The sequence below is a fragment of the Phyllobates terribilis genome, unplaced genomic scaffold (genome assembly GCF_046119375.1).
Source record: "Phyllobates terribilis strain yellow unplaced genomic scaffold, ASM4611937v1 Scaffold_5__5_contigs__length_657084704, whole genome shotgun sequence".
Lineage (NCBI taxonomy): Eukaryota > Metazoa > Chordata > Amphibia > Anura > Dendrobatidae > Phyllobates > Phyllobates terribilis.
In genome coordinates this window covers 297,175,716-297,199,169 of record NW_027362765.1, presented here as the reverse complement: position 1 = coordinate 297,199,169, position 23,454 = coordinate 297,175,716, and the positions used below count along the sequence as shown (strand labels likewise).

Here is a 23,454-nt window from a genome sequence, read left to right as displayed (position 1 = left end):
TCTGCATCTAGCTCTGAAAAAATATTTGGCCTTCTAGCAGTGTGTGGGACTTTCTCTATTAGTCCATCTATACTGACCTCCATCAGGTTGCAAATTGAATATAATTTTTTTCTGCATCTAACCCAGCCAATAGTTTTGGCCTAATACCACAGTTTGGCCACTCAGCTCTGCTCGGTTCGCATCCATTGTTTTTTTGTGCAAACAACTCCAGAGTTGTTAATTAGTTAACCACCAAAATGAGTGGAAAAAGGCCTGCTGCTGGTGGAAAGGGGAATAGGCGTGTTGGGAAGGGGAAAAAAGGTTGTGTCCGTGGGGTAGGTGTTAAAGCAACAGTAACATCTGCAGAAGAAAGACCATCTTCCAGCCAAACTAAAATGTCTACTTCTTTTAGCGGACAATGTGATAAGATCCCTTTCTTACGGCCACGCCAATCGCTACAAATTCCAGATGAGGCACAAAAACAGCAGGTGCTTCAACGGATATCAAGTGCTCCTTTAAGTGGGCTCTCCTCCACATCAACTTCAACATCACAAATACTCCAGTCCTCAAAGGTGTCACCCCAATCGCACTTGCTTCCTCACAGCTCCCAAATCTCCAGCTGCCCGTCTGAGTATGAGGTAGAACAGATGGTTGAGTCTGCAGAGCTGTTTACTCATACTATAGCCTGGGAATCAGAGGTCGACTCCAGCGCTTCTGTGAATCCAGACGAGGAAATGATCTGCACTGATGCCCAGAATCTTTATGAGTCGGATCCAGGACCAGACGCAGAAGGTTCTGACCATAATGTAGACCCTCATTCCCAAACTGTAACTCCTGTTGGTGGAGACAATGAGGAAGACGATGATAAGACTCAAATACCTGATTGGAGCGACAACTTTAGTTTTTTGTCAGGGCAGGAACAGGTTGGCTCTGAGGACGACGGGTGTGATAACGCACAGGGTGATGATGATGAGGTTGGAGATCCCACTTACTGTCAACCCACAGTCAGCCAAGAGATGAGGTCAGCAGAGGAGGTGGAGGAAGATGCTAGTGACGACGAGGTCAGGTTGCGCCTTCCTGGACAGAGACGTGGTACTGGAAGCACGTCAACAACTGCATCCTCAAACACAACTCTGCCTCTCACCACAAGTCGTGGTGGCTCTTCAGGTCGCATGGGTGCTAAGCCTTGCATAGCCTGGACATTTTTTCAGATCGATAAAGATGACCCAACTCGTGTTATCTGTAACATTTGTCAGCAAAAGCTAAGTAGAGGCCAAAAAATACATAGTTTGAGTACTTCATGCATGAACCGGCACATGGACATAAAGCATAAGTTGCAGTGGGAAGCTCAGTGTGCTACAATGCGGCCTAGCCGGCCGGGCCAACCACCGTCTGCCATATCTTGTGCATCCGCGGCCTCTTCATCCTCTGTGACTGGGGGGACAGCAGTCACACCTGTTTTGGGGCGCAGACCTGCCACCTCTTTACCCGCAACAGCCAGCGTGATTGGCAGGTCATCATTTTCTTCGGAGGTGGTAACACCAGCTGGTGTTGAGCGCTGTCCGACATCGATAGCACCACCTTTGGATCAAGGCAACCTAACATGTCCGCCTGCATCTTCCTCACAGACCGGCAGTGTGCCGGGGACACCCTTATCAACCCCGTCTAAGCACAATAGCCAGCCCTCGGTCCCTCAGATGTGGACAAGTAAAAGACCATTTCCTCCTAGCCATGAGAAAGCTAAGAGGTTGAATTTCACCATCTGCAAGTTCTTGGCTACAGAAATGCTGCCTTTCCGCCTGGTGGACACAGAGGATTTTCGAGACCTTATGTCCGTCGCAGTGCCCCAGTACCAGATGCCCAGTCGGCACTACTTCTCAAAGAAAGGTGTGCCTGCGCTCCACCAGCATGTCGCACACAATATCACCGCTTCTTTGAGAAACTCTGTGTGTGACAGGGTGCATTTCACCACAGACACTTGGACGAGTAGGCATGGACAGGGGCGTTACATGTCGCTGACTGGGCACTGGGTAACTATGGTGACAGCAGGACAAGGGGCTGCTGTCCAAGTCTTGCCGTCCCCACGAGTTGTGCGTCAATCCTCTTTATGTCAAAGTTCCTCCACTGCTTCTGCCTCCTCAACCTCCTCTCGGTCTTCCACCTGCACCCAAAGCCTGTCTGGTCATGCCACAAGCTTTCTAACTGCGCAGAAGGGATCCTGCACACCTCCTTACTATGCTGGCAGTAGGGCTCAACGTCATCAGGCGGTTTTTACATTGAAATGTCTGGGAAATGTGAGTCACACAGCTGAGGAGTTGTGGTCAGCTCTGGAGAACCAATTTCATGAATGGTTGTCTCCACTGGACCTGAAACCAGGGAAGGCCGTGTGCGACAATGCTGCAAACCTGGGTGCGGCCCTTCGCCGGGGCAATGTCACACACGTGCCTTGTATGGCTCACGTGTTGAACCTGGTTGTCCAGCAATTTTTAGCCCACTATCCCAGACTAGATGGCCTTCTGCAGAGGGCACGGTCGCTGTGTGCTCACTTTCGCCGTTCGCATCCCGCAGCTCAGCGACTTACATCTCTACAGAAGTCGTTGGGCCTGCCACTTCACCGGCTAAAATGCGATGTGCCTACCCGTGGAATTCAACTCTGCATATGTTGCAGCGACTGTGGCAGCACCGACAAGCCCTGGTGCAATACGTTCTGACGTATAGCCTGGGCCAACGAGATCCAGAGGTGGGGCAAATCACGCTGGAGGAGTGGTCTCAGATCAGGGACCTATGCACCCTTCTGCACAGTTTTGAAATGGCGACGAAGATGTTTAGTGCTGACGATGCCATTATCAGCATGACTATTCCGGTGATTTACATGCTGGAGCACATGTTAAACAGAATTCGGAGTCAGGTGGTGGCACAAGAGGAGGTGGAGGAAGTAGAGGAGGAGGAGTTGTATGCGGAAGGGCTAACATCTGCAAGGTCCAGACGGTCGGCAGCACCAAGGCGGCAGGCATGTGAGGGTGGGGGAGATGGTTTTACCAGGGCGCATGGTAGCAGCCAAACTAGTGAGGAAGGTGCAGGAGCCCAGGAAGAAGTGGAGGACGAACTGATGGAAGACTCATCAGATGAGGGAGACCTTGATCACATTTCTGTTGTGCGAGGTTGGGGGGAGAGGACAGAGGAAGGAAGCATGATTGTTACCTCGCCACCAACACAACAGGGACTTGGTGCTCCTGGATGCGCAACACACATGAGTGCCTTCTTGCTGCACTACCTGCAACATGACCCTCGAATTGTGAGAATTAGAAATAATCCTGACTACTGGGTTGCCACACTGTTAGATCCCCGGTACAAAAGTAAATTTGCAGAAATTATTCCTGCCATAGAAAGGGATGCACGCATGTGTGGCACCCCAGGGGTCTGGTTTTCCACAGTAATGTAATGTTATGTCTGAGAGCAGGTGGGAGGTCCTTTGGTCAGGGATCCTGTGCATGCCACACCTCCTGCCCAGTCTTGGGAGGGGAAGAACTTCCCCTGTATAAACCCGGGGCTGAGGCAGGGTGAGTCAGACAAGGAGAGTGGAGACAAGAAGCAGCATAGGAAACAGCAGAGTTACAAGGAGTCAGGGGCTGGCAGCTGCAGAGTTCGCCCTGACCAAGAAGATTCTTTACCGGACCCGGAGTCCGAGGCTGTGGGGACTAACTCCTACCCAGCAGCAGAATCCGTCAGGCAGGGGATTTCAGGTCCTCTGGCCCAGAAGCCCAAAGGCACGGTCACACGCGTGGGACCAGCACCGCCATCGTGGAGCGGAAGCCATTAGAAGGCCCCGAGTCACCGGCCATACGGGTGAGCACCACACGGTACACTCAGGGACGTGGGCTACTTACATCAGCTTCTAGCAAGGTAGCCAGAAGAGTACAGTCAGTTTGGGAGGCCTACAACTACGCCTGGCCAGGGGAGATCCCATCTGCTCAAAGACTGACCAGGCCCCGTTTGCTAGCAAGTACTCCGGGAGGGTCTGTCGTTGTTACCAGTAAAGACCCTGAACTACACCGTACCGTCTCTGAGTGGTTCCTGCTACCCCCATCATCCACGTCGGCTGCCCTGAGGCCATACCCCTCCCGTTGGGGGTTATACTATCACGCTGCACATTCCTACCACCGGCCTCAGCGGTCTGCCCTGCAGCAGCAGCTCCCTGGCTGCACTCAACGGGTGGCGTAGTCCTCAACTATTTACTACTAATAGACTGCCGTCTAGTTTGACTCCCTGGGCACGGACCGGGTCACCGCCACGAGACTACAACCCTCCACTGATCCGGCTCCGGGTAGGCTCCCGCGTGCGCAACGCAGCGCGACACAGGCCCAGGGGCGCGTCAACTTTGGCGTAGTCGGCAGGATCTCGTGCCCGCAACCACCGGGTACTGCGTGCCTGAAAAGCAAAGACTGTTCAAACTTACCAGTGGTGAAGATTCCCGCTATCCGTGGAGGTTTCCCGCCATCCGGCACCATCTTCTACCTTCTTCCCGCCATCGGTGAAGTTTCCCGCCATCCGGCGCCATCTTCGGCCTTCTTCCCGCCATCCGTGGAGTTTTCCCGCCGTTGGACGCCATCTTGGGGACGCCGCGCGGGAAGAAGAGGGGCGTGGACTCTGAAAGCGCGCGAGAACTGAAGCCCCGCCTCACGTCCGGACGTTGCGTAAGGTCCTGGAAGGAGCCCAGCAGACGCCGACGTCACAGGAGCGCGACGGAAGGTCCTCAACCCTGACGATCCACTGCGGAGCCGCGGCCTACGGAAGAGGATCATCGCAAGGTAGGCCACGGTCCACTAGGGGGGAGGAAGATGTCGGATACGGAGGAGAGCTTCACTGCCCCAACCCCCGCCAGCGCTACCGCTGCTGCAGTTATGCCCTTCACCATGCCCTATATCCCGGGAGCAGCCTGGCTACCCCAGTACTCAGGGGAGTCACATACCCTGCATGACTTTAGAGAAAAGCTGGATAGCCTCTTCCAGGTGTACCCCCTCACAGAAGAGCAAAAAGTGAGCATCCTGGTGGCCCAACTAACCGGGGCAGCCAAAAGGGAAGTAAAATCCTGGCCACCTGGGAGGAAGACTGTCGCAGGGATACTAACCCGGCTGAAGGACACCTTTGATACCCGCACCTCAGCCGAGATTAAGCTTAGATTCTACGGGTGCAAGCAGCGAGCGCATGAGAGTATAAGGGACTATGCACTAAACCTACAAGAGGCCCTGAGGGCCATAAAGCAGACCGACCCTGATGGGGTGAGAAACGAGGACAGGCTGTTGACTGAACAATTTATAGAGGGTTTATATTGCAATGCCCACCGAACCCAGTTGCGGGCAATGGCCTTACAGGATCCCCATCTGGACTTTGCACAGTTCAAGGACAGAGCCATCCGGGTGCTCCGAGAACCGGCACCAGGTGGCGTTGTGACCCACAGACGCCCCACTACCACTTACTACCAGGAGGCGGCGCCCTTGTCAGCAGGGCCTGTGGGAGCTGATGCGCAGGCTTTGGACAATGACCCGGCTCCAGACCTACACCATCAGGTCCAAGAGCTAGCTAAGAGCGTTGCTGCGCTAACCCGAACTGTGCAGTCTTTACAGGTTTCCACCCCAGGGAAGATCCAGCTGGCATCCGGACCGGAGGACATCCCGTGGCGTCGACCAAGGAGGACCCCACCGGCCAGAGGAAGACCCAGTGACCGATACAGCGAGGACGGACGACCCATCTGCCGCCGCTGCAATCAATCCGGACATATGGAAAGGTACTGTTCTTTAAACGGGCACAACCTGGGGTAGAGGGCCAACCCCCAGGAAAAAGATCACCAGGCCCATCGAACTGGCGCGACAGATATGTGGGAGGACGTCCAGTCTTGCCTGTGGTACTGGATGGCATTCCCATGAGTGCCCTACTGGATACCGGGTCACAGGTCACCACCATCCCGTACGTGCTCTTCAAGCAGTACTGGAATGACTCGGATATTACCCACTACCCTGACGACGACTTGAGTATCATCGCCAGCAATGGCCAGCCCGTGCCACAGATCGGATTTAAAGAGGTGGCCCTCAAAATCGGTAGAGTCGAACTGGCCGCACAGGGACTGATCATTGTAGATATTGATAAACATGAGAGTCACCCAAAAATAACTCTGGGAACTAACGTAATTGAAAATTGTCTTGCAGAGGTGATTTTCCTTTTACAGCAGGTTGCCAAGAACGCCAGCTCCGGCGAGCAGCGGGTGCTCCAGAAAGAGATCCGGGCACTGATGCAACGGCAACAAGTGGAACTCTCCGGCGGTGAGATTGGTAGCGTAAGAATGTGTGACCCTTTTCCTATTGCCATGCCCCCAAAAAGTGAAATGATGATTTGGTGCCGGGCAGCTATTGGTCTGAGAGGAAGAGATTACCAGGCAATGGTGGAACCAGTTTACTCAGACAGTAGGCCCACCATTTTGACAGCACGGGGGGTGGTCAATGTACGCCATGGGAGGGTGCCCATTCGCATAATAAATATCGGGGAGAGGGAAGTGTACCTGCCCCGGTATGCCACGCTAGCCAAATTATATACCACTAATCAAAATTCTATACAATCTGTGGAACCCTTGCCTCCATCTCACCCGGAGGAAGGTAATGGCTCTAAGAAAGACATGGAGGACTGGTGTCAGCAACTACATTTGGGTACTGATTCCACTCCCTCACATCAGAAACAAGGAGTCTATCGGGTGGTTCAAGAGTATGAGAGAGTGTTTAGTAAACACCCGTTAGACTTTGGGCGGGTCAAGGGGGTAGAACACCGCATCCCCACGGGAGATCATCCTCCCATAAAAGAGAGGTATCGACCCGTACCCCCTGCACACTACCAACACGCCAAGGGGATGCTTCGAGACTTGAAGGAGGCTGGGGTAATCCGGGATAGCTGTAGCCCCTGGGCAGCCCCACTAGTTTTAGTCAAAAAGAAAGACAACACCATGAGGATGTGTGTAGATTACCGGAAAATCAACCGTATCACACACAAGGATGCGTACCCCTTACCAAGGATAGAGGAGTCATTGGCTGCTTTAAGATCTGCTAACTTCTTCTCTACCTTGGATCTCACTAGCGGGTACTGGCAGGTTCCTGTAGCAGAGGCGGACCGGGAGAAGACCGCATTCACCACCCCGATGGGACTTAGCGAGTTCACCTGCATGCCGTTCGGACTCTGCAACGCCCCAGGAACCTTCCAACGATTAATGGAGTGCTGTCTGGGCCACAGAAACTTTGAGACGGTCCTGTTGTACCTGGACGATGTCATCGTATACTCCAAAACTTATGAGGACCACCTGAAACACCTGGCGGAGGTGTTCGAAGCTCTGGCGAGTTACGGCCTAAAGGTGAAACCCTCCAAGTGTCACCTCCTGAAACCAAAGGTGCAATACCTGGGACACGTGGTGAGCGCTGACGGAGTGGCTCCCGACCCCGATAAGATCACCGCAATTAAGGGATGGCCAAGCCCCTCCAGCGTAAAAGAAGTGCGGCAGTTCCTAGGGTTGGTAGGCTACTACCGAAGGTTTATTCCCGGTTTCACCAAAAAGGCAGCGCCTATGCAGGACCTCCTGATAGGCCAGTCCCGGAAGGCCAAGAACCAGAAGCCGCCCTTCAAATGGGAAGAGCTAGAAGAGGAGTCCTTCCGCCAGCTGAAGATGGCCCTCACGGGGGATGAAATCTTGGCGTACCCGGACTATAGCCAGCCCTTCATCCTCTACACCGACGCCAGTAACATCGGGCTAGGAGCCGTACTGTCCCAGATTCAGCAGGGGAGAGAACGAGTAATCTCCTATGCCAGCCGAAAACTGCGACCCACCGAAAGGAACCCCGAGAATTACAGCTCATTTAAGTTAGAGTTCCTGGCCGTGGTATGGGCAGTCACCGAGCGCTTTAGGCATTACCTCGCTTCTTCCCGGTTCACCGTATACACGGATAACAACCCGTTGATACACCTGGACACGGCAAGACTCGGTGCCCTGGAGCAGAGGTGGATGGCCCGTCTGTCCAACTACGAGTTCACAATCAAATACCGGGCAGGACGCTCCAATACTAACGCGGATGCCCTGTCCAGGATGCCCAACCTGCCGGACGAAGGAGAAGATCCGGAGGGACTGGAAGAAGTTGAACTCCCTGCGTTCCACCGTCATGGGACTATCCAGTATTCCCACCGGGTAAGGGGTAAGCAGGCTGCTACGTTGAACCCCTTACCCCACTACAACTGGGCGGAAACGCAAGACAGCGACCCTGCCGTCCGACTAGTGAAGGAGATGCTGACTCGGCCGGAGGCTCGCCTTGAACCAGACGCTCCGGAGGAAGCCAAACAACTATGGGCGGAGAAGAGTCGACTATTCCTTTACAAGGGGAAGTTGTGCCGCAGAATGGTCAACTCCCGGACGCATGAACTACTCTGGCAAGTAGTGGTGCCACGAAGAGACGCAGCCATGGTGATGGAGGCATACCACGACGGAGCTGGACACTTCGGGTGGAAAAAGCTGGAGTTCCTGCTGCGCGAGCGGTTCCACTGGGTAGGCATGAGGGGAACCATCGAGAAGTGGTGCAGAGACTGTGGCCCGTGCAATCTGAGAAGGAAGGACCGGGCCAGCCAGAAGACTCCCCTGCAGTCCATCGTCACCCGGCAACCGTTGGAACTGGTAGCCTTGGATCATGTAAAACTGACCCCAAGCAGAAGTGGCTACGTCTACGCGTTAACCATCGTGGATCATTACTCCCGGTTCTTGGTTGTCGTCCCCGTCAAGGACTTAACGGCTCAAACAGCAGCTAGAGCCTTCCAGCAGCACTTCTGCCGTCCACACGGGTACCCGGACCAAGTGCTGACGGACCAGGGACCTGCCTTTGAAGCGGAGGTCTTCCAGGAATTCTGCAATCTGTATGGCTGCCGGAAGATAAGGACGACACCCTACCATCCGCAAACTAATGGACTTTGTGAAAAAATGAACCAGGTGGTAATGGATCTTCTAAAAACATTGCCCCTGGAAGAACGCAGTCTGTGGCCTGAGAAGTTGCCCGATCTGGTGGACCTATACAACCACATCCCGGTAGGTTCCACCAACTGTACCCCGGCTTACCTAATGAGGGCGAGACCTGGTAAGTTACCTGTTGACCTGGAAATGGGAGTCCTGACACCTGAGGACACTTCACCAGAAACAGACTGGGACACAGAGAGGCAGCAGCAGTACCGGAGAGTACAAGAGAGCGTGGAGCGAAGTCTCTGTCAGGCTAGGGAAAGACAAGAGAAGACTTACAACCAGTATGCTCCCGCTGTTCCCCTGGTACCCGGAGAGCAGGTCTTGAAGAGGAAAAGACGGCTCCACAAGTTGGATGACCAGTGGGAGAAGGACCCGTACATCGTACTGCCCTCAAGCCACGAGAACCCGAAGGTCTGTACCATCAGTAAAGACGGAGGGGGAACCACAGCCATTGTGTCCCGGGACCACCTGAAGAAGTGTCCCGAACAACTGAGGAACCCTGAAGAGGAACAAGAAGACCATCGACCCGTGGGAGAAAGGGAAGATATGGTTAGTACCGTGCTCGGGGACTTCCCTCGGTCTTGGACTCAAGTCAATGGTGCAGTTGTGGTACCCGTACTCACCTTCCTCCAACCATCATCCCAAGAACCAACGGAGCAACGGGTAGAGCTGGAAGAACAGCCGGTCCAGGAGGCAGAAGACTCCACACGAGTAGAACAGGAGAATCAACCCTCTGCTTATAGTGAGCCTGCCGTACCCCTAGTGAGACAAAGAGCCGGTAGACAGCTGCCCAGTTTACCCTTGACAGCTCCTACACCCTGTAGTTCAGGGCCAGACAGTCAGCTCCGTAGGTCCACTAGGGCCACTAGAGGCCAGTTACCCGCACGCTGGAGAATTTGAAGTGTAAAAATAGTTTTATTTATGTTTATCTGTGTATTGTTGCTTGTGTATAATTTTGTGTTTCCAGTTGTTTTTAGGAAACCTTGGTGGATTTACCGGGAATCCTTGTACATAGTTGGAGCGTAACCGAGGATGGACTAGAGACTGTTAAGGACTCGGGGTAGGACAGACCCCTACCTGGTTACGTCTCCCTGTGTTGGTGAAATGGACACCTTGCTTCTTTCAGAGACTGCACCCGGTTGCGGACACGCCGTAACCATCTTTATATGTTTTCTTATTGTATTATTAATGTTTTTTGCCTTGTTATGTTTTTCTAAATGTGTTTAGTCCCGGAGTACTAAATTTCACTAGGGGGGAATGTGGCACCCCAGGGGTCTGGTTTTCCACAGTAATGTAATGTTATGTCTGAGAGCAGGTGGGAGGTCCTTTGGTCAGGGATCCTGTGCATGCCACACCTCCTGCCCAGTCTTGGGAGGGGAAGAACTTCCCCTGTATAAACCCGGGGCTGAGGCAGGGTGAGTCAGACAAGGAGAGTGGAGACAAGAAGCAGCATAGGAAACAGCAGAGTTACAAGGAGTCAGGGGCTGGCAGCTGCAGAGTTCGCCCTGACCAAGAAGATTCTTTACCGGACCCGGAGTCCGAGGCTGTGGGGACTAACTCCTACCCAGCAGCAGAATCCGTCAGGCAGGGGATTTCAGGTCCTCTGGCCCAGAAGCCCAAAGGCACGGTCACACGCGTGGGACCAGCACCGCCATCGTGGAGCGGAAGCCATTAGAAGGCCCCGAGTCACCGGCCATACGGGTGAGCACCACACGGTACACTCAGGGACGTGGGCTACTTACATCAGCTTCTAGCAAGGTAGCCAGAAGAGTACAGTCAGTTTGGGAGGCCTACAACTACGCCTGACCAGGGGAGATCCCATCTGCTCAAAGACTGACCAGGCCCCGTTTGCTAGCAAGTACTCCGGGAGGGTCTGTCGTTGTTACCAGTAAAGACCCTGAACTACACCGTACCGTCTCTGAGTGGTTCCTGCTACCCCCATCATCCACGTCGGCTGCCCTGAGGCCATACCCCTCCCGTTGGGGGTTATACTATCACGCTGCACATTCCTACCACCGGCCTCAGCGGTCTGCCCTGCAGCAGCAGCTCCCTGGCTGCACTCAACGGGTGGCGTAGTCCTCAACTATTTACTACTAATAGACTGCCGTCTAGTTTGACTCCCTGGGCACGGACCGGGTCACCGCCACGAGACTACAACCCTCCACTGATCCGGCTCCGGGTAGGCTCCCGCGTGCGCAACGCAGCGCGACACAGGCCCAGGGGCGCGTCACATGCAGGAGTATCAGCAGAGACTGTTGCAGAATCTTACATGTGCTTTTCCACAAAATACCAGTGGTGCACGTAGTGAATCTCACAGTTCCAACTTGCCAACCGTGGGACCGTCAAGTGTTCAGCACTCAAACCGTAACAGAACCACAGTATCTGCTGGTAACATCAATTTTGCGGAATCATTTCACCACTTTTTTAGCCCATCCTTTGCAAGGCCACAGGAGACAAGAAGTCTGACACATAGTCAACGCCTAGAGACGATGGTACAGGAGTATCTCCAAGTAAACATTGAAGCCACGACTGTGTCACTGGACCCTTGCTCTTTTTGGGCTTCCAATCTGGATAAATGGCCGGAGCTAGCCACTTACGCCTTGGAGATCTTGTCATGCCCCGCAGCCAGCGTTCTGTCTGAACGTGTGTTCAGCGCTGCTGGTGGTGTGCTGACAGATAAGCGCACGCGGCTCTCCACTGATATGTAGACAGACTCACGTTCATAAAGATGAACAAATCATGGATCCGAAACGACTTTTCTACCCCTGTGTTATCCTGGGGAGAGTAAAAGCTTGATGATTGGTTAAAATCACCCTAACAACCGTTTTAAGCTTTCAAATTACTAATCATGTTTATCTGTATCTTGGCTGGAAAATAATTTGGGCTTTGTAGCAGTGTGCAGCACTGATTCTATTAGGCCATCTATAATAAGCTCCACCAGATTTAAAATTACTAATCATGTTTATCTGTATCTTGACTGGAAAATAATTTGGGCTTTGAAGCAGTGTGCAGCACTGATCCTATTAGGCCATCTATACTAAAGCTTCACCAGATTTAAAATTAATAATAATTTTTAACTGCATCTAGCCCGGAAAATAATTTTGGGGCTCCGAGATGCGCAAGACACATAAGTGCCTTCTTGCTGCACTACCTGCAGCATGACCCTCATATTGTCAGAATTCGAAGTAATCATGACTACTGGGTTGCCACACTCTTAGATCCCCCAAACTTTTCGATCAACCTTTTAATTTTAATAAAGACCAAAAAATGGTCATTTTTGAAATTATAAGCATTAGCAGGTTGTTAGAAACTGAAATCAAACAGTTTTCAACTCAAAACTTTATTCTAGGTGATGTTACATTTTCACATAGGACCCCTTGTTCGAAAGGAGCTTCTGAACTCTCTCGTCCATTGAATTTGTCAGGTTTTGGATGGTTTCTGCTTCAATTGTTTTGCATGAGGACAGAATACCCTCCCAGAGCTGTTGCTTAGATGTGAACTGCCTCCCGCCATCATAGACACTCCTTTTAATGATGCTCCAAAGGTTCTGAATGGGGTAGATGTCAGCGGAGCATGGGGGTCACACCATAAGTTTGTCCCCTTTTATGCCCATATCAGCCAGAGATGCAGATGTTTTATGTGCAGCATGAGATGGTGCATTATCATGCAGAAAAATGATCTTGCTGTGAAATACACGGTTCTTCTTCTTGAACCATGGCAGGAAGTGCTGTTTGAGAAAATCCACATACATTATGGAGTTCATCTTTAGCGCCTTCAGGGATCCTAAAGGGGCCGACAATCTCTCTCCCCATGATTCCAGCCCAAAATATTACTCCACCTCCTCCTTGTTGGCGCTGTAGCCGTGTTTGCGTGGGGTGTCCATCAACCAGCCATCCTCCACTCCATCCATCTGGACCATTGAGCGCTGCACGGCACTCATCCGTGAACAAAACAGTTTTGAAATCAGTCTTCATGTAATGTTTGGCCCACTGGAGCCGTTTCTGCTTGTGTGAAGTGGATAGAGGAGGTCGACAGGATGGCGTATGCACAGCTGCAAACCTCTGAAGGACCCTGCATCTTGTTGTTCGGGGGACGTTGGAGGCACAAGCAGCTTCAAAAACTTGTCTGCTGCTATGATAAGGCTTTTTTGCCGCTGCTCTTTCAACCTGACGTAATTGCCTGTAGGAAAGTGTCCTCAATTTGCCCTTATCAGCACGCACACGTGTGTACTGTGAATCAGCTACATACTTCTTGATTGCCAAGACACTTCATCCTGATCATCGCACAATGTTGATTGTAGTCATGCCTTGACCTAAACACTCCACAATTTGTTGCTTCTCAGCAGCCGACACATCCTTTTTCTTTCCCATTTTGGCAGAAAATGTAGGCTGCTTAATAATGTGAGACAGCCTTCTTAAGTAGTCTTGCCTTTCATTGGACACACCTGCCAAACTAATTAGCACAGGTGTCTGCAATTGCTTACAGTGATATAAAGAGCCCTGACACACATCACCATCAATGAGTTTAACTGACAAACAAACAAATTCTTCCCTTATCACTCCTAAACACTTTTTGCATAATAATTTGGAACACCGTGTACATGTGCTTTTCCACAAAACACCAGTGGTTCACGTAGTGAATCTTACAGTTCTAACTTGCCAACCGTGGTCTGTATGGAGTTGTTCAATAAAGGGCCCAAAATTAAGATAACATAGATGGGAGAGGTCTCTATGAATAGGAATTCCTAAGTATTTGATACCCTGTGAGGGCCAGGCAAAGGGAAAGTTGGACTGGATGGAATCCTATATGGATTTGGGGAGGGAGACATCGAGGGCCTCAGACTTCGCTGCATTGATTTTAAAATTTGACCATGTAACAAAGTGATCTATTTCAGCCATAACAGCATGGATGGATATATGTGATTGAGTGATATATACTAGGACATCATCAGCAAATAGAGAGCACTTGTACTCGATGCCTCCCACCTCAATCCACCTAATATTGGGGTTATGGCGAATTGATGAGAGCAGGTGCTCCGTCACTAGGATGTATAAGAGAGGGGACAGAGAACATCCCTGCCTTGTCCCATTGGTGATTGTGAAAGGTGATGAAAATGTTCTGACGCGCCCCCTGGGCCTTGGGACACCCGGAGCCGGACCCTTTTTGGTGGATGCTGGTGGTTGTAGTCTCCGTGGCGGCAACCCAGTTCCGTGGCTCAGGGCGGTCAAACCAGTGGCGGAACTATTTATGTGGTTTTGATGTTTAAATGTCCGACTACGCCACCCGTGGATTGCGGTCAGAGTGAACCGCCGCTCCAGGGCAGACCGCTGAGGCTGGTGTTGTGGGTGCAGCAGAGCGTAGCATAACTCCCCACGGGAGGAGTATAGCCTCAGGGCAGTGTATGCGGAGGATGGGGGTGATGGTGCAGGGCAGCAGCAGTAATGACACGGAGTCAGTGATGCAGTCCACGGCCTTTACTCACAGTTCTTATTATCCAGACCACGTCTGCAGGTAACGGCTGCCCACGTCGTACTGTGCTCACCAGGTGAGGGGCTCAGACAACTCCCAGATAACTTTGGAGTGCTTCACAGGACCCCCTTTGTGTGTCCTTTGTCTGGCCTTTCTTACCAACCCTTCTGTCCGGCTGCCTCGGGCCTCCTCTTGGTAAACTTGGCGCCAGTTTCCCTGACCCTATGTGGTGCCTTCCTAGCGGGTGTAGCGAGGGGCTGCGCCACATAAAATGTCACAGCCTCCTGTTTCTAGCTGAGGGTCGTTTCCTGCCTCCACTAGTTTCGGGGACCGGTCTCCCCCTTTGGCCTGACCCCTCCACGCAGTTGGATTCGGGCGTGCGGTGGCGACTCGCCCGTCCGCACCCCTGAGATCCCTTCGTTCCTCGTTCCTGGAGCCTTCTCCGCTCCTCTTCCTTCCTTCTCCCTCTTCCAGGCCTGGGCCTCTGTTACTAGGCCCGCCTCCGGAGCAGAGCTCATGCAGAGCCCCTGCTCCCTGCCACTTCTGCTCAGACTTCTCTGCACTGAACTAAGATGGTGCCCACCTTTTATACTCCCTTCTCAATGCACCCAGGAACTGCTTCCTCCCTGCTCCTGCACTACAGGGTTCCCCTTCCTCAGTGTTCCCTCCCCCCACTCCAGCCAGGGACAGGGACTGTCGTGCCCATCTCAGGGGCATATTGGTCGCCCTGCCCCACGGCAATGTGGTGTAATGCATGCAGGTGTCGGGTCCTGATCCACACTACATCCTTACCTGAGAGTGAGATATCACACCTCTGGGTGAGGTGCAATACCTCTGTAGCAACCGAGCCCTCAGGGTGCTACAGTTCCATTTATCTTCAGCCTAGGTGACGTATTGCGATACAGGGCCGTGATTTTGGCTATAAAAGGGTCCCCTAGACCCCTACCCCAAGCTTTTTAAGAGAATCATATATGGCGTGCCAGGAGACTCTATGGAATGCTTTCTCAGCATCCAACGAGAGTATCTAATTACAAATTTTTAACTGCATCTAGCCCAGGAAATACTTTGTGCCTAGTAGCAGGGTCTGCTAGTCAGCGGATTATCCCGGCTGTTAAGCAAGCTACACCACCTGTAGTTTGGACACTTCATTTTTTCAAAGGAAATGCTTCGGGACCACGGGATACTCAGTGAAGAGCATCAGGAGGCACCCCAAGGCATAGGGGCTCGGACTGGCAGTAGGATGCCTTGCGGTGGACAGCCGAGCTCGATCCTTATAAAAGCTTTTTAACTGCAGCAGCTTTAGTGGACGCTACTGGAGCTGGAATTACGCGGCTGCTGGCATGAGACTTGCCCTCCAATAGATCCTTGTAAATGGATTTAAAGTGTATTTATTCAAATTAGAGAGACAATTTAAATTAAAAAGCTTAGAGCTGCCTCCACCACAGGTGGGCCCGCTCGATCCACCAGCGGACAGGCACCAGTATTGGGAGAGCGGGGCTGGCCGTCAGGATTCACCGCGGCTCTGGCACAAACCCGGCGACACGGAGGTGGCACGGGCAGGAGCGGACTGAGCGTGTCGGCTTCTCACTTTTTGGATTTTAGAAGGGCATGACATGCCTATATCTGTGTCTCCCCCTCCTTTTACTCCTCCACCTCTTTTCTTTTCGCATGACTATATGTACTTGTCACTTTTCCATGTGTTAGTTGTGTCTTCTGAGCAGTTTGTCAGCTTTTGGACACCTTTGAAGGTGTTTTCTATGTGTTTCTATGTGTTTTTGTTTGCCTGCCATTGGTTTTAACGGTGTTCGAAGGTGTTCGACGAACAGTTCGACGAACAGTTCGGCGAACACACGGGTGTTCGACGAACCGAACCGAACTCGAACACTACGGGGGTGGCTCAACACTACTTGTGAGTCAATAAGCCACAGGGTCCACAAAGGAGGCATCACAGTATCATTTCCAAAATGGGGTCACAGAGGGGGATTCTGTTATTCTAGCAGTTAGGTGCTCTGTATATGGAGTCCACATAGTATTCTAGAAAAATCTGCGCACCAGGAGCCAAATAGTCTCCGCCCCTCCCGAGTCTTGACGTATGGCTAAGCAGTACTGTACAGCCACATATGTGGTATTTCTACATTAAGCAGAAATTGTGGGACAAATTTTGGTGCAATTTTTATCCATTTCCCAGTGTGAAAATTTTAAATCTAGGGCTAAAACAACATTTTAGTGGTAAAAATTTAATTATTTTTTTCTTCACTGTGATCCACCTGTGCTGTCAATATGCTCACTGCACCCCTAAATTAATTAATTGAGAGGTGTAGTTGTTTGTAAAATGGGGTCTCTTATGGAGGACCTGTGGTTCTGGCATTTGAGGGGTCTAGTTTCCAAAATGGGTTCACTTGTGGGGGTTTTCCACTGTTTAGGCATATCAGGAGCTCTCTAAATGACACCCGCAGACCATTCCATCTAAGTCTGCATTCCAAAATGTCACTCCTTCCTTTCTGAGCCCTGCCATGTGCCCAAACAATAGTTTTCCCCCACATATGGGGTATCGGCTTTCTCAGGAGAAATTGCACAACAAATGGTATGGTGCAATTTCTCCTGTTACCTTTATGAAATCACAAATTTTGGGGCTAAAAATACTTTTGTGGGAAAAATGTGAAAATTTAATTTTTATGGCTCAATGTTATAAACTTCTGTGAAGCACCTGGGGGTTCTAGTTTCCAAAATGGTGTCACTTGTGTGGGGTTTCCACTGTTTAGGCACATCAGGAGCTCTCCAAATGCAACATGGCATCCGCTAATACTCAAGCACATTTTACATTCACAAAGTCAAATGGTGCTTCTTCCCTTCCGAGCCATGCCGTGCGCCCAAATAGTGGTTTTCCCCAACATGTGGGTTATCGGCGTGCTGAGGAGAAATTGCACAACAAATTTTGGGAATCTCAGAATCAGTGAGATCTGTTGAAGCGTTCCAGAGTTATTACTTCATAAAGTGACACTGGTCCGAATTGTAAAAATTGGTCTGAAACCATGACTTGGCCATGACTGACACTGACTCTGTATTAGGGCCGGCTGTCAGTCAGGGCCAGGGATGCAGTTACAGCTGCTGCTCTGTATACTCAGAGCGGTGACTGAGCCAGCGTTGGCTGCGCCCCGTGACTGAAACGGGAACGCTGCTGGAGAGAATAAAGTTAATTTTCTCCCTGCAGCGTTAGGCAAAGTGCAGGCGCCGGGCAGCATAATAATGCTATTAACCTGCAGATTAACCCCATATCTGCAGGTAAATAACATTTTTTCTGGTTACAGGTTGCATTTAAGGGAGTTACTAAACTGTAAGTAGAACATTGCTATGATCTTTCTCTATCCTGCCCTATTCTGAGGTTCTACCCTGATTATTTCAAACTAACCAGGTTTTTACTATTTAAAACCCCATTATATTTGAGAATTGTTGCCTACCTTTCTTTCAGTTTTGATAAAATCTTGTCCTTTCCAACAGCAGGACCCATAGTAGTTGCGTAGATTAGTTGCCATTGCAGTAGGCTTGCCACTGACTAGTTGCTGTTGTCGTTACAACACCATTTTACTTATTATTAACCCTAAATGCTTTGGGGCACATAGTGATATCACCCACAATCAAACTGATATTCCCCTTGCAAATTGTATATTATCAAGATTACCATTACCTTCTATCTGTAACTTCCGCTTCCAGTTCACAGTTTGGGGATTTTCAAGGAATTGTTGCAAAGCTTGTGGGTCTTTACTGAAGAGAAAATATGTGTTGGTGTATGGATCTGAGGGGTCTTTCATTTCCTATGGAAGAAAAAGTTTTATGTACTTTCATACTTGATTGATTATAGTCAGGGACATCTTATTGGTAATCTGATGGATGGGGTTAGCTACAAAGGGGTAGATTGCTCTTTTTGCTCTACTACTGTCAGCAATACATAGATATAATGAAATTATCACTTGAAAATCAGTGTAACAAAGTGAGGTAGGACTGGATTAAATCCTAGCACTGCACGTCTTAAATAGATGCACCTGACTGGCTTTGACTAAGGACCAGGAAAACTTTGAGCCAGTCTGCTGGGGGTTAAGCAGAGTGGAGTGTGTTGAAGCTGGTGAGTGACCAGCCAAAAAGTAGCTGTAGCCAGAAGAGAGACAAGCCAGAGCTTCTCTCTGAATGGAGACTGCACAGGTCAGCTAGGAAAGCTGAGTAGTATGTGTGAGCAGCAGAGTAACATGTGGAAGCTGCAGCTTGTTCAGTGCGAACTGTACATGGAGTTGAACACTTTTATTTGGCGCTAGAAGCTGCTGTAGCTCGAGCTGAAGGTGACACCGAGATGGGTAGGACCGTACTTCTGTGTGTAAAGGTTGCTCCAGAAGAAAGGACTGTAATCTGTTCAGGTGAGCCCACACTGACATATATGTACCTGCTGATTGTTTTAATTATAATTGGGGTCCTGAAATGAATAAACTAGGGTTGACACCTTTAGTCTCTAGCCCCAGGAAGGTTTTCTTCTGGTTTGTGACCAAGGATAATACAGGGTTTTATGTGTCAGCACATAAACAGAGCTATGTTACAGGAGGCTTTCTAAATTTAAATTTTTTAAATGAGTTGTCATTTGTCACAGCAAAAACTGTGTTATTTCATCCACAAACTGGAAGAGGAACAACCTGAGGCAAGATCTGTGCATTGTATGACTGTCTTTGCGCTCTACTTGGTGCACCATATGAGTGTGTCTGTAACTGGGTTGAGCAGAGATGTACCAACTCAGCCCCTTTCAGAAAAACAATCTTCATGTGCTTATGGAGTTGACTCAGTGAAGTAACTAGCTATGTTACAGAATGTTATGTTCTTACTGTTTATTACTTGTGGGTGCTGGCTCTTTGGGTAATTGGGCAGCTTGAAATGCCTAACTTAAGACCCTTATGTGTGTAATGAGTATACCTCCCAACTTTTGAAGAAAAGAAAGTGGGACAAATTATGTGTCATGGGTAGCGCGCCGCAGCAAATTTTGGTCAAGCCCATGACCACACCCCAATCCACCTTCATTTACCATTTCTATCTCCCTTGGCAGGAGGAGTTGTCAGACGGGTGCTAGTAATGAGGGGCATTCAGCAGACGGCCCTCATCCCCACTCCTGGCATGCATGGCCCTCTCATCCCCATTCCTGGCATGCATGGCCCCCTCATCCACAATCCAGGCATGCATGGTCCTTTCAACCCAATCTTGGTATGTATGGCCCCCTCAGACCCAATCCTGGTATTCATGGCTCCATCATCCCCAATCCTGGTATACAATCCTGCTATACATGGCCCCCCATCACTGCACACATGAAAAAAATAAACACTTCTACTCACATTAATTCCTCCCCTCTGCTCTGCTCCAGCGCTGCGTCCTGTCTGTCAGTAGCTGATCTTAGCACCTGAGCAGCGCATGACATTACTGCCATGAGCCCTCAGATGCTGAGGTGAGCTGCGGGGATATTCACTCCTCTCCAAGCCGGGACTATGAACGTGGAGAGGAGTGAAAAGTCATTCTCCTTAATAGCGCGCACTGTCAGCACGGCCGCAGCTCCTGCTGCGGCTCAGTGATCCTGTGTGCCCCCTACTAAAGAGAATGAATATTCACTCTTCTCCACACCCATGGGAGTGGAGAATAGTGAATATTCATTCTCTCTAAAAGCGGGAACACAGGATCACGGAGCTGCTGCAGGAAGCCGGCGGTTGCGACTGACAGTGTGCTCTATTAAGGAGAATATTAATTCTCTTTAGCAGTGGGCACACGTGGTAGCCGGCTACTACCTGTGCCCGCTGCTCCACCGTGGCAACCCGTCCCACCACCCTCCACAGCCGGGAGAACAGCTGAGCCGTGATGGGACTCTAGACTGAGCCCTCAAAGCGAGCCAGTCCTGAGGAAAACGGGACGGTTGGGAGCTATGAATGAGTCTGGCAAACATCGCTACATGTTGTATATATTATTTAACCTTTTTATTGCAGGGAAATGTTTGTGAGTATAGTATGATTGATGCAAGCACTGAGCTTTGTTTAAGGTCAGAGGCAACAAGCAGGGTGCCAAAGCATAGTACTGAACAAACTCCTTTCTAGGTGCATTCGGAAAAGTTAATGGGGAAGCTGCAGCATCTCGTTTTCAGGTACAGTGGATGGTAGTTACGTAAAGTGTATGATTGATGCAGCCAGACAGGTTCCCATTTTCCTCTTGACTATAATTACAAATACACAATAATATATTAATTCTGTATTATAAAACTTTGTACATATAAGGTGTGGCTCGATGAACGTCTCTGGTCTTGGTCCGGCGCCTTCTCTCTTCTTACGATCACCATCCTCTTTCCCGGCTTCATGTGGATGGTGCATCCTACGTCATCCACAGAGTGTCCCTCATTGCGGTCCTGTGCAAGCACACTTCTCTCTGCCCTGCCGAGGGCAGTACAAAGCACTGTCGTGCACATCATTTACCTATGGTCATAAGCAGGGTGCGGTCGCCCCAGGCTCCGTGCTCAGGGGGGCCCACCTCAGGGCGCCCACCCGGAGCTACCCTACCATTAACTATATCGGAGTGCACAGCGCTCTGATATGGTTAAGTGGTTAAGCCAGGGCTGCACAGCATGCTGCTCGCTGCTGGCTCCCTTTTCCCTGGCCTGTGCTCAGCTGTACTCACATCTATTACAAGTGAATACATCTGAGCAACACTGCAGCGCCGGGAGGAGGGGAGCGCTCCTTATCTCCCCGCCCCGATGTGCAGTGGAGTGAAGAGGTCGCACACTGCTGACCTCATCACTTTGCTGCTGTCAGTTCAGAGTGAGCTGCAGAGTGGCAAGGAGGCGTCGTCGGTGCTTGTTACTATGAAGCAGATGGGAACATTGTGAGAGGAAGCAGCATGGGGGTGGGTGGACAATATGGACACATTTTGCTACAATATGGAGAAGAGGGAGAATGGGGGACCATATGGAGAAATGGGTGCTCAAAATGAAGGAGTGGGGGGACACTATGGAGAGGTGGGAGAGTAGGGGACACTATGTGGGAACAGGATGGAGAATTATTAGCATCTGAGGACCATCTGAAGAAGTGGGAGTGTGGGGGGATTGTATGGAAAAGTGGGGGGACAATATGGAGAAGTGAGGGATATTATGGAGAGGTGGTGGGACTGTATGGAGAAATGGGAGAGTAGGTGCATCGTATGGAGAAGTGGGTGTACAATATGAAGAAGTGAGGTGGCAGTATAGAGAAGTGGGAGCATAGGGGATAAAATGGAGAAATAGTGGTATAGGATGGAGAACTGGGAGCGTGTGGTGACCATATGGAGAAGTGGGAGTATGAGGGGATTGTATGGAGAAGTGGGGGCACAGTATGTAGAGATGGGAGTGTGGTGGGACAGTATGGAGAGGTGAGAGCATGGGGGACAATATGGACAAATGGGGGCACAGTATGGAAAAGTGGGGGGACAGTATGGAGAGGTGAGAGCTTTGGGGACAATATAGAGAATTGGGGGCATAGTATGTAAAGATGGGACTGTGGGGGGACAGTATGGAGAGGTGAGAGCGTGGGGGACAGTATGGAGAATTGGTGGCACAGTATGTAGAGATGGAAGTGTGGTGGGACAGTATGGAGAGGTGAGAGCTTTTGGCACAGTATGGAGAAGTTGGATTTATGTACTGACAATGGATCTGATAATGGATTCATGTACTGACCGTGGTCCTGATTGTGAACAAATGTACCAACCCATAACTGATCGGCTGAGGCAGTCACCTTTCTGCCATTGGTTCCCTACTGTGACTGTCACCTTGCTGCCTCCGTCACCCTGCTGCTGAAAAGGGAAAGGTAAAAGTGCCTTATAGAGCCGAAGTTTATAGGGACTTTTATTGTATATGAGGGATGTATATGTGGCTGTAGTGCTGTATTCATCTACTGACAGTGGTTCTGTGTATAGGGGACCTATGGACCCATCATACTGTATATATGGGAGCTGTATATTGGGGACCCAGTGGACACTATTATATGTCTAGTCGGCACTAAAAGCATTATTGTTATAGAGGCACTCAGAGTATTGTAAACAACAAAGGGGCAAAATGTGGACACTTTTCTAGGGTATTTGCACAGGGCATTAATCTTTTCAAGAGAGTAATTTTACAATCTAGAGGGCACAAATGAGACATTATACTTTTAAGGGACACAGTGGTGGGTATTATTTTGTGAGGAACTAAGAGGAGCTCTGGTTTTGTACTACACAGCAGGTGCAGTAATAGGGACACATACGGCAGCAGTGCCTCAGTATTCGGGTATCAGCAGGATAAGGAGTTTGTGCAGGTTGGGAATAGATGGAGACGGTGCCTGAAATATGAGTAGTAAAATGTTTCTGTGCTGTAATGTCTGCAGACGAGTCCTGGCTGGACTGGAAGAAGTTGTCATGTCGGTCTGGGCCAGATGGGAAAGACAGGAAAATGAACTACTCCACCAGAAAGAAAGTCAGATGTAATTACTATATATACCTGTACAGTTATTACTTGTATGGTCTGCAGGACTGGTATCTACCACTGTTGGTCTTTGTGTAGAGATTTATTTTCAGTAACAGGACAGTCATCTGCTGAGGTTCCTCTATATCCATGATCAGGGTTCATCACCATAGTTGTATACACGGTTACCTGGTTAGGGGCCCACTCAGATATTTCGCCCCCCCCTGAGCTGAACTCCTAGCTACGCCTCTGGTCATAAGCGCTCTTTGGCCTTTCCAGGTGCATGTGCACTACAGCACTTTGCTCTGCCATCAGCAGAACAGAGAAACGTGTGTGTATGCAGGAGTGCTGTGTGAGTCACTGTGTGGATGATGTAGGACGTGTCATCCAAATGAAGCGGGGAACGAGGACTTTGATTGTAAAAAAGAGAGGAAGCGCCAGATCAAGACCAGAGATGCCAATCGGACCAGACCTCGCTGTCTGGGAGCATAATAAAAGG

The 23,454-nt window shown here is 50.4% G+C and overlaps 1 protein-coding gene across 2 annotated transcripts in view; it reads right to left on the bottom strand.

The window, feature by feature from the left end:
• Positions 1 to 23,454, bottom strand: part of LOC141273040 (glycine N-acyltransferase-like) — a 207,368-nt gene that overhangs the window by 86,122 nt on the left and 97,792 nt on the right. For both annotated transcript variants that reach the window (XM_073684365.1, XM_073684366.1), the window contains one exon: positions 18,165 to 18,291. In XM_073684365.1, the coding sequence (XP_073540466.1) occupies positions 18,165 to 18,291 (127 nt within the window). The remainder of the gene's footprint in view (positions 1 to 18,164; positions 18,292 to 23,454) is intronic.